This window comes from Vulpes vulpes, chromosome X (assembly GCF_048418805.1).
Source record: "Vulpes vulpes isolate BD-2025 chromosome X, VulVul3, whole genome shotgun sequence".
NCBI lineage: Eukaryota > Metazoa > Chordata > Mammalia > Carnivora > Canidae > Vulpes > Vulpes vulpes.
The window spans coordinates 32,073,784-32,090,584 of NC_132796.1; the positions used below are offsets into that span (position 1 = coordinate 32,073,784).

The following is a 16,801-nucleotide window of genomic DNA, read 5'->3' on the forward strand; positions in this document are numbered from 1 at the left end:
TAATGGCCGCTCAATTGTGCCCATTGGGCCCTTTGTTCTTGGAGAGGCAATATACACTTCCAAATGTACTCCAGGAAGGGGAGTGTTCTCCCTCAGTGTGACCCATGGATCCCCACACCATGATGTCTTGTAGGATTCCTACACATTCATCTCTCTCCCTCTCTCCCTAACTTGACTCCAGGAAAAGGGCTCCCTCTACTCTGAAGCACCACGGCTTTTCTCTCTACCTTGCATCTGCCATGTTCTCTTCCTCCAGTTGTGCAGATTGTTTTCTTAATCCTCAGATCAATTTCCTGGCTGTTCAAAAGGATTTGATACTGATTCTAGCTATCTTCAAGGAACGAGGCAAGCTCAGGGTCACCCTGGTACTCCACCATCTTAACTCTCTGAGTGGTATCTTCTAATTGACCAGATTTGTTTGGCAAACAGGATAAAATCTACTTGCAAGCCTATTTCTACCTAGAGTTCTCAGTATTATATTACTTTGCTTCCCAGTACAAGAAATACAAATGTGTTTGTGGAATGCTCTTGGTAATTTGATTAGGCTAGGATTAGAGGAGTTGTGTCCTGCTATACTTTACCTTAGAGTTACTTAACTTTCTGAATTAGCCAGCTTTCTGGTTATAAGAGCTGTTTTCCTTGACCCCCTTTTCCATGTTAGATAGCATATAAGAAATTTTTTTCTGAGAATTTAGTTTTTTCTCTCAAAACCTTTTTTTTTTTTAAGATTTTATTTATCTGAGACAAAATGCGAGAGTGCAAACACAGGGGGAGAGAGAAGCAGACCCCTTGCTGAACAGGGAGCCCTATCTGGGGCTTGATCCCAGGATGCTGGGATCATGATCTGAGCCAAAGGCAGACACATAACCAACTGAGGCACACCAGCGCCCTTCTCTTAAAATCTTAAGATACGTTGTTGTTGATTGTTTGGTTTGTTTTCAAGAAAACTGTCCCCAAATCTAGGGATATATTAGACTGTATTAATATCTCTATTGTGTTTAAAAACAAGGAAGCAGATAGTCACAAGCAGTTTTATACTTGTCAGACCACACATAGCATATTGGACTGAGTGTAGGACACTGTATTTTATGAGATAAAAATGGTGCAGAGACTCCTATCCATTTTACAGGGCCAACAGTTGAAGAAACTAGACATGCTTAGCCTGGAAAAAAGAAGCCTTTGGGCAAATGAGTTACTGTCTTCATGTATGTCCTTTCAGAGGCCATAAATAAGACCAATGACTAGGAAGTTGTTAATTCAGTGAAATGTCCTTTGATAAAGGGCTTCCTAATCAAATAAGTATGATAAATGTATGTGACCTATTTCTTTTCTGGAGGTATGCAGATGTAGATAAATATACGTTAAGGTCCCTAAAAAGTCCTGCAGTAAAAGATCTTGTTACATTTGTTAATGCCAACATTCCATGAACTCCTTCAGAACTAGTTTTCTAAGGAGCTCACATTTAGGTAGTGCTTCTCAAACTGTGGTAGTTAGACCAAGACCAGCAGCACCAGCATTACCCGGGAACTTATTAGAAATGCATTTTTTTACTCCACCTCAGATCTATGGAATCAGAAACTCTGGGAGCTGAGCCCAGTAATCTCAGTGATTATAAGCCCTCCAGGGGATTCTGAGGGTACAGCTGTGAGAAGTACTACTAGCAAATTTCACGGTTTTTCTCCAACTCAGCAGTACCCTTTTTGTTTGTTTTTTAGCACTTGCCACAATTTTTATTCTTTACAATTTCTTTTAATGATATTCTTTGACTCTGTAACTAATTTTTTTCTGTAATTAATTTTTATAAATGGTTATCCTTCTGAGGTATAGAAGGAAGGAAACTTATGAAAGGCCTGCTATAGTTTTTAACATAGTGTAGGTGTCATCCAGCTGGTATCGATATGGATACTTCATTTTTATTTTTTTTTTTATTTTTTTTTTTAAAGATTTTACTTATTCATTCATAAGAGACACACACACAGAGAGAGAGAGAGGCAGAGACACAGGCAGAGGGATAAACAGTCTCCACACAAGGAGCCTTGATCCCGGGACTCCAGGATCACACCCTGGGCTGCAGGCGGCGCTAAACCGCTGCGCCACCGGGGCTGCCCCAATATGGATACTTTAAAGGATCCTAAGTAATGAATCCATATCTTCTGTGAAATGAAATACGCATTTCTATAATGAGGTAACAAATTCATTGCTACTGTTACCATTTTTTAAAAGAACACTTACTGTTTTTCATTTACTTTAAAATATTCTTTGTAAAATGTAGACTTTAACATTTTATTTTATTTTTAATTATTTATTTTTGATAGTCATACAGAGAGAGAGAGGCAGAGACACAGGCAGAGGGAGAAGCAGGCTCCATGCACCGGGAGCCCGACGTGGGATTCGATCCCGGGTCTCCAGGATCGCGCCCTGGGCCAAAGGCAGGCGCCAAACCGCTGCGCCACCCAGGGATCCCAGACTTTAACATTTTAAAAAGATCTGTAATGTGCCCTTTCTTATGTTAGAAGTCAATAAGATTAGAAACTTATGATTTTTTTGCATTAACAGAGATTAAAATCTTGTAGCATATTTACATATACAAAGAAATATGAATGACACTTTAAAAAAATTAAATAATTTAAAATGAATATGTAAAATTAAAAATAATTTCTCTTGACTGTGCCCTATAACTAGTGCCTCATTTATTTTACTGGATATCATAAATGTGCATTTTGAGTATTTATATGAAATACCTCTATAAGTCGTGGAAGAACTTTCTGGAGGACTGTGAAACTGGTTTGATATATTTAAATATCACAATGTTTAAGTATATTTAGAGCAAAATTATTAGTGTTCCTAGGAATGAATTATGGCCAAATTCATCTTAACTTCTTGATACTGTTTTGCCAGCTCTTCTTTTTTTTTTTTTTTTTTTTTTTCAGCTCTTCTTTTCATATAAGTAAGGGTTCTCTGGGTCTATATTACTAGGTTTATTTATTTTTATTTAGGGGAACAAAGACTGGTGGTCTGGAGACTGGATTTTGACTTGGTTGCCAGTGCCCAACAGCAGAATGCCTGGGGCCATCCACTTACAACAAAGAGTATAAGTAGTGGAATCACTATTACTATATTTAAATACCAATGGCTGGCAGGAATGTGCTAAAGTCTGAATCTAACTGTGAATTATGTCACTGTCCCTACCCAGAGCAAGTGCTGCTCAAAGGGCATGCTCACAGGAGGAGGAAGACAGCAGAGGTGGCGATTTGGAGCTAAACGTACTTTCCTACTTTCGTTGCTGACTCAGGGGAAGAGGTTTAGGATGCTGGTTGTGTTTTCTAAAGAGCACCTAGCAGTTTCCACCTTGTATGCGAAGCTTCCACATGTTTTTCAAATGATAATTTTATGCTTTTGATTTTCTCTCTTCTTAGTTTTCCTCACAGGAGAAAAAGCCAATTCAGTATTGAAACGCTACCCAAGAGCTAATGGACTTTTTGAAGAAATAAGACAGGGCAACATTGATCGTGAATGCAAAGAAGAAATCTGCACGTTTGAAGAAGCAAGAGAAGCTTTTGAAAATACTGAGAAAACTGTAAGTGTATTGGCAATTTGTAAGAAACGTTCACAGTTTTGCCTACCTTTGGATGTACGTTTGCAGTCTGCATTCCCAAATTGTGTGCATCACTCTCAGTTACAAATTGATTACAAATTACCTTTGTGAGGAACTCTGCAAACGGCATCTAAGAATACACTTGGCTAGGAGAGCCAGGTTCGCTTCCCCGTGTGTGGGTCTGTGTGGGTCCGGCTTTGAGGGCCCTGTTCCCACAGGACTCTGCTGAGCGGAGATTGATCATCCTAGCAAGGGGGAAGTGCTTGTTTCACATGAAGCTCTGATGGGGAAAGTTACCAATATCATCACCTCACTTTGCCTAATCAGTGAGGAAGTGTGGAGGAACGGAAGAGATATTGACACTGTTTTAAAATCTTTGACTTCTTGTACAAAAAAAAAAAAAAAAAACTATCTATCTTTGAACTCCTCTCCCCACTCTAAGAATACTCTTCCTTACCTCTCTTTACTGTAGATGGCATGCTATTCAAGGACAGCACAGGGGTGGGCAAGCCAAAGGCAGTGGTCTAAATTCTGTGGAACTGCTCTGGAGTTGGAAATGACAATACCCGACATAGCCATTATATAAAGATCCATTCTTGGGCACTGACCATGAAAATAACACTAGTTGCTAAACAAGTGATGTCAGATGTGCTAAAGAGTGATATTAGGTATGTCTCAGAAACAACAGATATAGAAGTTTTTTTTTTAAAGATTTTATTTAGGGGATCCCTGGGTGGCGCAGCGGTTTGGCACCTGCCTTTGGCCCAGGGCGCGATCCTGGAGACGCGGGATCGAGTCCCACATCGGGCTTCCGGTGCATGGAGCCTGCCTCTCCCTCTGCCTGTGTCTCTGCCTCTCTCTCTCTCTCTCTCTCTCTCTCTGTGACTATCATAAATAAATAAATAAATAAATAAATAAATAAATAATTAAAAATTAAAGATTTTATTTAGAGAGAGCATGCACACGAGCAGGGGAGAAGGGCAGAAGGGGAAAGAGAATCTCAAGCAAACTACCTGCTGAGCACAGAGCCCAATGGAAGGCTTAATCCCAGGATCTCAAGATCATAATCTGAGCCAAAACCAAATGTTGGACATTTAACCGACTGAGCTATCCAGGTGCTTGTGTTACGGAAGTTTTGTTTTTTTTTTTTTTTTAAAGATTTTATTCACTTATTTGAGAGAGTGAGGGAGGGAGAGCGAGCACGAACAGGGGGAAAGGGTGAGGGAGAAGTGGGCTCCCCCCTGAGGAGGGAGCCCTATGCAGAGCTCAATCCCAGGACTCTGTGATCATGACCTGAGCTGAAGGCAGATGCTCAACTGACTGAGCCACCCAGATGGCCCCAGAAGTTTTAAAGAAAGGGGTTTGTTTGTTTGTTTGTTTGTTTATTTTAGAGAGAACTCACAAGAGTGAGTGGGGGGAGGGGCAGAGAAAGAGAGAGAGAGAAAATCTCAAGCAGACTCCCCATGAGCATGACCCTGACCCTGGGCTCAATCCTAAAACCCATGAGATCTTGACATGAGCCGAAATCACAAGTTGGATGCTTAACCCACTGAGCCACCCAGGTGCCCCAGAGAAAGGGGTATTGAACTTTTTTGTTAGGTTAGAAAAGAGGAAGGAACTCAAGGAGAGACGATCAGGGAAGCATCATCGCTGGAGTCTAGTGTTCATAGTAAAAGCAAAGTCAGTGTATAAATTGATAAGCTATAAACATCATTTTTTATATTTTTATTGAAGTAATTATACTTCAATTGTATGTCAATTATGACATACAATACTATATTAGTTTCAGGTGTGCAACATATTGATTGGACAACTACATAGATTACTTAATAGTCACCACCATGAGTGTAGTCCTCTTCTGTCACCATATAGTGTTATTATGATATTATTGGCTATAGTCTTTTTGCTGTACTTTTCATCATTGTAACATTTATTTTATAACTGAGGGTTTGTACCTCTTAATCCCCTTGATCTATTTTGCCCATCTCTGACCCACCTCCCTTCTGGCAACCTCCAGTTTATTATCTGTATTTAAGGATCTATTGGTTTTTTAGATTCCACATGTAAGTGAAATCATGTAGTATTTGTCTTTCTCAGCATCATTTATTATTTCACTTAGCTTAACAGTCTTCTAGGTTCATCCATGTTGTTGCAAATGACAAAATCTCATTCTTTTTATAGCTGAGTAGTATTCCTGTGTGTGTGTATCTCTCTGTGTACCACATCTTTATCTGTTTGCCTACCATTGGACATTTAGGTTGCTTCCGTATCTTGACTGTTGTAAATAATGCTGAAGTAAACAGCATTATAAACATCAGCATACATTTATCTTTTCAAATTAATGTCTTTGTGTTCTTTAGATAAATACCCTAAAGTGAAATTCATGGATCATATGATATTTTTATTTTTAATTTGTTTTAAAAATTTTATTTATTTATCTGAGAGAGAGCACGAGGGGGGAGGTCTGAAGAAGAGGGAGACAGAGAAGCAGATTCCCTGCTGAGCAGGGAACCCCATGTGGGGCTTGTGACTATGACCTGAGCCAACGGCAGATGCTTAACTGAGTGAGCCACCTAGGAGCCCCCTATTTTTAATTTTTTGAAGAACATCTATACTGTTTTCCATTGTGGTTGTACCAGTTTACATCCCCAACAGTGCTACCTTCTCTCCACATCCTTGTGAACACATTATTTCTTGTCTTTTTGTTACTAGCCAATCTCACAGGTGTGAGGTGCTATCTCATTGTGGTTATGATTTGAATTTCCTTCATGATGAGTGGTTGAGCACCTTTTCACAAGTCTCTTGGCCACCTGTAGGTCTTCTTTGGCAAAATGTCTTTTCAGGTTCTCTGCCCATTTTAAAAATTTGATTGTTTGTTTAAAGTGATTTTTATTTTTTTAAATTTATTTATTTATTTATTTATTTATTTATTTATTTATTTATTTATTTATTTATTTATTTTAGAGACACAAAGAGCTTGAGTAGGGGGATGCGCAGAGGGAAAAGGAGAGAATATCAAGCAGACAGAGCACAGAGCCTGATGCAGGGCTAGATCACATGATTCTGAGATCTTGACCTGAGCTAAAATCAAGAGTTGGACACCTAACCAACTGTACCACCCAAGATCCCCTAATGTTTTGTTTTGTTTTTAAAGATCTTGGCGATCCCTGGGTGTCTCAGTGGTTTAGCACATGCCTTCAGCCCAGGGTGTGATCCTGGAGTCCCGGGATCAAGTCCCACATCGGGCTCCCTGCGTGGAGCCTGCTTCTCCCTCTGCCTATGTCTCTGCCTCTCTCTCTCTCTCTCATGAATAAATAAATAAAATCTTTAAAAAAAAATCTTACTTAAATCTCACATTTTAAAATGAAAAAATAATCATCCATAAGCTCATCATGCAGTCACAAAGCACTTTGGGCCTTTTAGTTTCTTTCCAGCTGTTATTCCTTGTTTCTGCTTAGTCCTTATTTATTTTACACATTTATATTTCTCATCTTATGAAATTAATATATATTCATTGTAAAGATATTGAAACTATAGTAACATGAAATGAATAAAATCTTTTAAATTTTTAGCACTATCAGTTTCCTGATTTTGGTATGTATTATTCTGGTCTATTTTTAATGCATACATAATTTTAATTTTTATGAATTTTTTTGCATGATAATTTTTAAATAGCAGTAGGATTGTAGTATAAATAATGCTCTATACCTTGCAGCTTTTAATTAAAACCAGTTTGTTTTAAAAACAAAGCTTAGTTTTTGATGTTATCTTTCTTCAAAAAACACAAATTTTAGATATTTTATCCTTTTCATGAAGCTAATGGCATTTCATCCTGCTTTATCATTCTCCTTTAATGGAAAGGTAAGAACTTTAGTGGAAAGATACTTTGAAACTATGTTAATCTTTTATTCTTCATCAGACTATTACCCACTAGTTTTAACATATGCTATTGATGATTCTTGACTAAATCAATTAAATTATAATTGCTTAATGGTGATTTCTAACTCCATCATATATACATTTTTTGGTTGGCATTCCAGTATGGGCAGGAACTTTCCCATTATCTGTCTGTCTCTCTTTTAGCACAGACTCAAAGATTACTTTATTCAGTGAGCTATAATCCCTTAAATTTTCCCAAATTTGGCTAATGGAAGTTTCTTCAAACAGGCTTCTCTGTCTTTTTGACATTATCATTTTATGTTTTTAGTTAAAGAGAGAGAGTACAAAAGCGAGGCAAGGGACAGAGGGAGAGGGAGAGAGAATCTTATTAAGGAGCCTGACTCCGGGCTCAATCTTACAACCTTGAAATCGTGATCTGAGCCAAAATTAGGAGTCAGACGCTTACCCCACTAAGCCACTTGGCCACCTCTGCTTTGTTGGTTTTTTTAATTCAGGGTGTGTGTGTGTGGGGGGGGGGTTAAGTAGGCTCCATGCCCACTGTGGGGTTTGAAATTCTGACCCTGTGATCAAGAGTTGGATGCTGTCTGAATGAGCCACCCAGGTGCCCCTGCAGTTTTTTTTCCCCCATTTTCATTTTAACCATCAATTAAACACATTTTATTGAATCTGAACTTTTGATCATAGTGAAAAACCTTCCTCTAGACCCTGGTCCTAGAGGAATCCCAGTTTCTTATAATATACTTGAGTTTTTATATCTTTAGATCTCTGACTTATCCACAGTTTATTCTTGAATGTATGGTGTGAGTTATGGATACAATTTTTTTACATAGCTGTTCAGTTGTCCAAAGACCATTTCTTATAAAATCCCTCTTTGCTTCAGTGATTTTAGTTATCCTTTGTCATATAGCTCATTACAATATATACTTAACGGATTTCCAGGTTTTATACTCTAATTCATTGGTCCATCATTCTCAAATGCCAATACCATACTTTTTTATTATTGAGAATTTTCAGTGTATTTTAGTATAAATTAGAGCTAGTTATTAGTATGAATTTGTCTAACTCCAGAAAAAATAATTTGTCAATATTTTTATTGGGATTTCTTTCAGTCTGTAACTTAAGGAGAACTAACATCTTGAAGATACTAAATCACCTTCTCCAAGAAGAGATCTTTCTCTTTGTTGAAATCAACATTTCTATCTTTCAGGAATGTTTTATAGTTTTCATCATACAAGTTTTGCACATTTCTTAGGTGGGTTCCTAAGCATTACTGTGTTGCTATTTTAAATGCTGTACTCTTTTCCATGATATATTCTAACCAGTTATTATTTGTGTATGTGTGCACTATTGACTTTTTAAACCTTGCTGAGTTACAATTGACATATTTAAAGTGTACAATTTGATAGATTTTAACATATCCACACCCCTGTGAAACCATAGCAATCCTAGTAAACAAATTCATCATTCTCAAAAGTTCCTTCTTGCCTCATAATTCCTCTTTCTATATCTCCCCACAATCACCACCTCCCCAGGCAATGATTTATCTGATTTCTGTCACTGTAGCTTAAATTTTCTAGCATTTTCTATAAATCATGCATTGACTTCTTTCACTCAACATTAATTATGTTCAGATGCATCCATATTGCACATATCAATAGTTCCTTTGTTTTTATTGCTGAGTAGTGTGTTATTGTATGTAAATGGACATTTGGGTTTCCATTTGGGGCTGTTACAGCTAAAGCTATGAACACTCATGCCCTAAGCTATTGACTTTTTTAAATTAATGAACCACATATTTATTTTGATGTGAGTTCTAAGAAAGCTCATGGTCAAAGTTACACTTTCAGATGCATTCTTTTTTTAAACTTTTTATTTTGAGCTAATTAAAGATTCACCAAAGATTGCAAAGATAATAGACAGGTCCCATTGTAGCGTTTACCCAGTTTTCTTCAGTGGTTATGTCTCATAGAAGTGTCCTACAATATCAAAACTAGGAAACTGACATTGGTACAGTCTGTATGTATAGTTTTGTGCCATTTTATCACTTGTGTAAATTCTTGTAACCACTATTACAGTTAAAATTCAGAATTACTTCATTACCACAAAATCCTCCCTTAATAGTCACATACCCCCTCCCCCACCACCATGCCTAACCTTTATTAATCACTAATCTGTTCCCACCACTGTAATTCTGTCATTGCAAGAATGTTATATAAATGAAATTATATAATATGGAACCTTTTGATATTTGCTTTTTATACTCAGCATAATCCTTTTGAGATTCATCCCAGATGTTGTATGTATCAATAGTTCACTCCTTTTTATTACTGAGTAATATTCCATAGTATGGATGTACCATAGTTTATTGAACCATTCATTCATTGAAGGATATCTGGGTTATTTGCAGTATTGGCTATTACTTATAAAGCTGCTGTGAATTTTTTTTAAGATTTTATTCATTTATTCATGAGAGACACAGAGAGAGGCAGAGATATAGGCAGAGGGAAAAGCAGGCTCCACGCTGAGAGCCTGATGTGGGACTCATTCCTGGGACTCCGGGATCATGCCCTGGGCTGAAGGCTGACAGCCACCCACTGAGCCACCCAGGCGTCCCACTGCTGTGAATTTTTGTTTGCAGGTTTTTTTTTTTTTTGGACATAGGCTTTTATTTCTCTGGGGTAAATCCCCAGAAGTACAGTTGGGTTGTATGGTAAGTATATGTGTAGCTCTTAAAGACACTGACAAACTAATTTGTCATTGTATAAATGACCATTTTACATTTCCACCAGCAATATTTGAGTGATCCAGTTCTTCTGCATACTCACCAGTACTGGGTATTGTTAGTGTTTTTTTTATTTTATTTTAGTCATTCTGATGGGTATATAGTGATATCACATTGTGGTTTTAATTTCCATTTCTTTAATGGCTAATGATGTTGAACGTTTCTTCGTGTGTTTATTTTCTTTTTTTTTTTTTAAGATTTATTTATTTATTCATTCAGAGAGAGCGAGAGAGAGGCAGAGACACAGGCAGAGGGAGAAGCAGGCCCCATGCAGGAAGCCCGATGTGGGACTCGATCCTGGGTCTCCAGGATCACACCCCAGGCTGCAGGTGGCACTAAACTGCTGCGCCACCGGGGCTGCCCCATGTGTTTATTTTCAGTTTATTCTCTTTTGTAAAATCTTCCTTCATGTCTTTTGCTCATTTTCTTACTGGATTGTTTTCCTTCATTAATGAGTTTTGAGAGCTGTTTATGTATTCTTGATATAAATCCATTGTCCTATATGTGTTTAGTAGGCTATTGCTTTTCTTTCTTTTTTTTTTTAGGATTTTATTTATTTATTCATGAGAGAGAGACACACACACAGAGAGAGAGAGAGAGAGAGAGAGAGAGGCAGAGACATAGGCAGTGGGAGAAGGAGGCACCATGCAGGAAGCCTAATGTGGGACTTAATCCTGGGACTCCAGGATCACGCCCTGAGCCAAAGGCAAATGCTCAATGGCTGAGCCACTCAGCCATCCCAGGGTATTGCTTTTTAATGTGTTAATTGTATATCTTACTACCTTACCCCTCTGATTCCTTTTCTTTCTTTCAAGATGAACAGTGATTTTAATGCTTACCTCTCTGCCCCTTATGCATCTCAGTGCTTCTCTGTATCCTTTCCTGCCCACAGAGATAGGAAGCTGCATTTCAACAGTCTTTGAATCAAATAGAAGATGAAACCCCTTCAACAATTGCTCAAGCAGTTCTCTGCAAGCTTCAGCAATCACCTTTCTTCCTTCTCTATAGATTCATTATAAGTAGTCTACATACCTTAAAAAAAAAGAAAACAACTCTTCACCCCTCATCCTGCTTCAGCAACTACTTCATATCTTGAGACTGGTATGTCTGTACTCACTCCCTTGGTGAGGTTTCTTAGTGTCATGGTTTGAAATGCTAATGATTCCCAAATTTATATCCTGAAGGGCTACCGTGAACTGCAGAACTGTGTGACTAACTGCTTACTCAGTATCTCCTCTTGGAATTCTTTTTTTTTTTTTTAAGATTTTATTTATTCATGAGACACACACACACAGAGAGAGAGAGAGAGAGAGAGAGAGAGGCAGAGACACAGGCAGAGGGAGAAGCAGGCTCCATTCAGGGAGCCCGACGTGGGACTCCATCCCCGAACTCCAGGATCAAGCCTTGCCTTGGGCCCAAGGCAGGTGCTCAACAGCTGAGCCACCCAGGGATCCCTCCTCTTGGAATTCAATGCGATTCTTACTTCCAACATAAAAAATTCATGTCCCTTCCCCCAAAATCTGCTTCTACCACAGGGCTTCTGATTTCAGTAAGTGATAACTCTGTCCATCCACTCTTTGCTAAGCCCCCAAACCTTGTTGTTACCCCTGACTTTACTCTCTGTTTCATATACACATTCCATCTGCTGATAGTTTTGGTTCTAACATGAAAATATATTCAGAATCTTACCACTTTTCACCTCTCTCTACTTGTTACACTTTCCATCCGAGCCATCATCACTCTCTTATCTGAATGGTTTCTTGGCCCCCTCCTCATTAGTTGATTCCCAAAACAGCAGGCTAGAGTGATCCTTTAAAGTGTCTTCTCTGTAATGGTGTTCCATCTTCCTCAGTAAACATCAGAGTGCTCTGAGTCACCCACAAGGCACTATACAGGCAGCCCCCATCCCTCTCCACTGCACACCTTCACTATGGCTGTGGTTATTTCTTTACCACATTTCCTATGACACTCCTCCCCTCATTCACTTTGCTATGGCTTTCCTTTGGCTCTTTACACATACACAGTGCATGTCCTGCCTCATGACTTTGGCACTTGTGCTTTCCTCTTCCAGATATATATGTGTGAGCTCCCTCACCACTCTCAGGTCAAGTTTACTTTCTCAGCGAGGACGTATCATACCTTAAATTACAACCTCTTGCCCCTTCAGTGAATTATTTTTCTTTCCAGCACTTACCATCATCTGACATCTGTTGATTTTATTGTTGCTCTCCCTCAAGAACTGTTCGCTCTATGATAACTGCATTTCTTTTCTGTTTTGATCATAGATGTGGTCCTTAGCATATAAAACAGTACTGGCACATAATAGGAATTATTTAAATACTTGATGAATGAATGAAGAATAAATGACTGGATTAGAATATTATGAGTTACATTTATTTCATAGGAGGTAGTGATTTAACACTTGCTCACAAATTAGCTGATAGATGTGGATTTAATTTTAAAGTCCTTGTCATCTGAGTTAGTTTATACCATTAAAACCATACCATTCACAATAAAGTGGCCCAAAGTGTTTTGGTTTAATAAGTGTAATAGAAGTAGCATTCTGATCCTTGATCTGTTTCAGAATAGTGTTTGTTATATGTTAAGGATCTGCTCTGTGTTAAGAAGTACTTAACAACACAGTTTCATTTTTGAGATTCATGATTGATTAATTCTGGCAGTGAAGAAAATGACTGACTTTTGGAATTTGCTTCTACACTTAGACTACATATTAACTATCTTTTTGTTTATTAAAATTGATCACTCAAGTTTATTGGTACATTATTTTCATCACTGCCAAATCTGACTTGTGTTAATTTAGAAGTATTCTTTCAGTAAGATGGGGTGGGAGTTTTGGGAGTAATTTTTTACCTAATTGGAACACAAGTCTAATTATAACATAATAGTGGAAGAAAATGTATTGTTCTTCACAGTTCTCATTCTACATTTCTTCCATGTAGAAATTTGGTCACATTTAATCAGATTTATCTACAGAGTACCTGCTATATAACAGACATAGGACATTAAACAGTGAATATGCTGACCTTCCATTGTGGCATTTGATATCTGATAGAGACAGCATACATAACACACAGAATCTCACATAGGCAGTAGTCCTCAGAATTCGCTGCCACAATCCTCTGCCTTGAGAATGACGTGGACTTGATTTGATGTCTCAACTCTGCCACCTACTGACTATATTGCTTTGTGCAAACATTTTACCTTTCTAGGCATTAATTTCTGTATCTTCTAAAAAGTAAAAATTTTACCTACAGCATTAGGTTTGAGGCTGTGCACCTAGCTTAGTGGTTGGCACAGAGAATGCTCTCAGTAAATAAATTTTGTTCTAGCTTTTAGGTGTTCAATTACAGTCACTTTACTTAGGAATCATTATTTCATCTCTTCTATTTTTTTTTCCTCTCTCTTGGCCCATCAGAGTGCTTTGCATGTTAGAACGTTGAATTTTGAACTAACATGAATAAAATACAAGTAATTCTTTAAAACAGCAGTTTCAGAACTTTTCTTCATGTATTCTAGTTTATTTGTGCTTGACTTTTCAAAATAGTTTTCCTCAAACTTTACTAGATTGCATAAGAATCAAGTTGGCAACTTGTCAGAATTGCATAGTTCTACTTAGCACCCATATCTGGGTTTCTAATACTATTCCACAGTAAAAGAAACCATGACTCCTTAGGGAAATGGCCTGGGCTGGAGCAGAGAGAATATAAGATGAATTGGAGCATACTGTAGTACTAAAAAGTAAGGAAGTGCTAAAAACAAACAAGTATGGTAGCATGTCAAAGGGACACAGGAGCCAACCTAAATGAGGTCTCAGTGGTCAAAGTGGGAACAATTTAAGTCACAGAATAAATAATGTAGTATTAGATTATAACCCAAAGCATGTAGTAAATACATAGGAGCCTACAATGATATGAATGAATGAAAAAATAAATAGGTGAGAAAAATATATAGTACACAAGAATTCCAAATTCTATATGCAAATATTCCCCTCTCTAGGAGGCAGAGCTTAATTCTCTGCCATTCTTGTGTGGTTTGGACTTAATGATCAAAGAATAGAGTATAGGAAGTCCTGGGAAATAACTTTACCATGGAGAAACCTGGTGAATACTACCTTGACCATGTGATCAAGGTTAGCATCATCAGTGATAAGTCATGTATATTATTTGATGAGAACAGACTTCACTTATATGATATTTTCCCCAAAAAACCATAACCCCTGTGGGATCATGAGAAAATTATCATAGACATCCAAATTGAGGGACATTCTACAAAATATGAGTCCTCAAAACTGTCATCATAAAAAAGACTGAGAAACTGTCACAGACCAGAGGAGACTACATAGACATGATGATTAAATGCAATGTGGATCAAAAGGTCATTAATGAGAAAACTAGTGAAATACAAATCTGTTGTTAATAGTAACAGACTAGTAGTATTGGTTCACTATTTCTAACACATATACTATTCCAATGTAAATTGATAATGTTAGTGGATACTGGCTGAGGAGTATAGGAGAATGTTTTGTACTATCTTTGCAACTTTGCTATCAATCTAAAATTACTGCAAAATAAAAACGTTTACTTTTAAAATTCACAGTTCAGAGTCCACAGGTCTCCATGAGGCCAGGGAATTTGCTTTTGCTTTAAGGAGCATGGTTGGTTGGTTGGTGGGTTTTTTTTTTATCATGAATGGCATTGAATTTTGTCAAATCCTTCTACATCTATTGCGATGATCATATAATTTTTTAAAAGATTTTAAGAACAAATATTAAAATGTGCTACTTAGAGCAAGCTATACATTCAATGCAACCCCTGTCAAAACACCATCAACTTATTTCACAGACTTGGGACAAATAATCCTAAAATTTTTATGGAACCAGAAAAGACCCCTAGTAGCCAAAGGAGTGTTGAAAAAGAAAACCAAAACTGGTGACATCAAGCTCTAATCAAGCTCAAATTCTGGACTTCAAGCTCTATTACAAAGCTGTAATTACCCAGACAATATGGTGCTGGCACAAAAATAGACATATAAATCAATGGAACAGAATAGGGAACCCAGAAATGGACCCTCAACTCCATGCTCATTGTGTGTATCTGTATATATAGATACACACGTACACACAACTCTACTAATCCATCCAAAATGTGAAATCTTGCCATTTGCAATGATGTGGATGGAACTTGAAGGTATTATGCTAAGTGAAATAAGTCAGAGAAATACAATTATATGATCTCACACATATGTGAAATTTAAGAAACAAAACAGAGGATCATAGGGGAAGAGAAGAAAAAATAAAACAAGATGAAATCAAAGAGGGAGATAAACCATAAGAGACTCTTAACCATAGGAAACAAACTGAGTGTTGCTGGAGTGGAGGGGGGTGGGAGGATGGGGTAACTGGGTGATGAACATTAAGGAGGGCATGTGATGTAATGAACACTGTTATATAAGACTGATGAATCACTGACCTCTACCTCTGAAACCAATAATACATTGTTAATTAACTGAATTTAAAAAACAATTTTAAAAAGATTTAATTTATTTGAGGGAGAAAGCACATATAGGGGAAGAGGCAGAGGGAGTGGGAAAAGCAGACTCCCTGTGGACCATGGAACCCGATGTGGGGCTCAATGCCAAGACCCTGGATGCCCCAGGTGCCCCAAGATGGTCATATACTTTATATCCTTTGTTTTATTAATGTGGTATATCAGTTGATTTGCAAATATTGAACCATCCTTATATCCCTGGATTTTTGTATCTATGTTCATCAGGGATATTGGCCTGTAGTTTTCTTTTTCTTTCTTTCTTTCTTTCTTTCTCTTTCTTTCTTTCTTTCTTTCTCTTTCTTTTCTTTTCTTTTCTTTTAGTGTCTTTGTCTGGTTTTCATATCGGAGTAATGTTGGCCTCATAGAATGAATTTGGAAGTGTTACTTCCTCTTCAATTTTTGGAATAGTCTGAGGAGAATAAGGATTAACTTTTCTTGAAATGTTTGGTAAAATTCACTTGTGAAGCCATTTGGTCTTGAACTTTTGTTGTTGGGAGTGTTTTGACTACAAAATTCGATTTCCTCATGAGTAATCAGTCTGTTCAGGTTTTCTCTTTCTTATTCACTTTTATAAGTTTATAGATTTTTAGATATTTATGCATTCAGTTGGTTGGCATATAATTTTTCATAGGAGTCTATTATAATCAATTGTATTTCTGTGGTGTCAGTTGTTACTTCTCTTTCATTTCTGATCTTATTTCTGTCCTTTTTTTTCCCATGAAGAATCTGGCTATTGGTTTATCACTTTTGTTTATTTTTTTTAAAGAACTAGCTCTTGGTTTCATTGATCTTTTTTCAGCATCTACGTCATGTAATTCTACTCTGATTTTATTTCCTTTATTCTACTAACTTTGGGCTTTATTTATTTTCTAGTTCCTTTAGGTGTAAGGTTATATTGAGATTTTTCTTCTTGAGATAGACCTATATCACTTAAACTTTCCTCTTAGAAATACTTTT

General features: G+C 37.3%; 1 protein-coding gene across 2 annotated transcripts in view; it reads left to right on the top strand.

Annotated features, from left to right (window-relative positions):
• Nucleotides 1-16,801, top strand: part of PRRG1 (proline rich and Gla domain 1) — a 144,124-nt gene that overhangs the window by 84,709 nt on the left and 42,614 nt on the right. For both annotated transcript variants that reach the window (XM_026012182.2, XM_072744559.1), the window contains exon 3: nt 3,417-3,577. In XM_026012182.2, the coding sequence (XP_025867967.2) occupies nt 3,417-3,577 (161 nt within the window). The remainder of the gene's footprint in view (nt 1-3,416; nt 3,578-16,801) is intronic.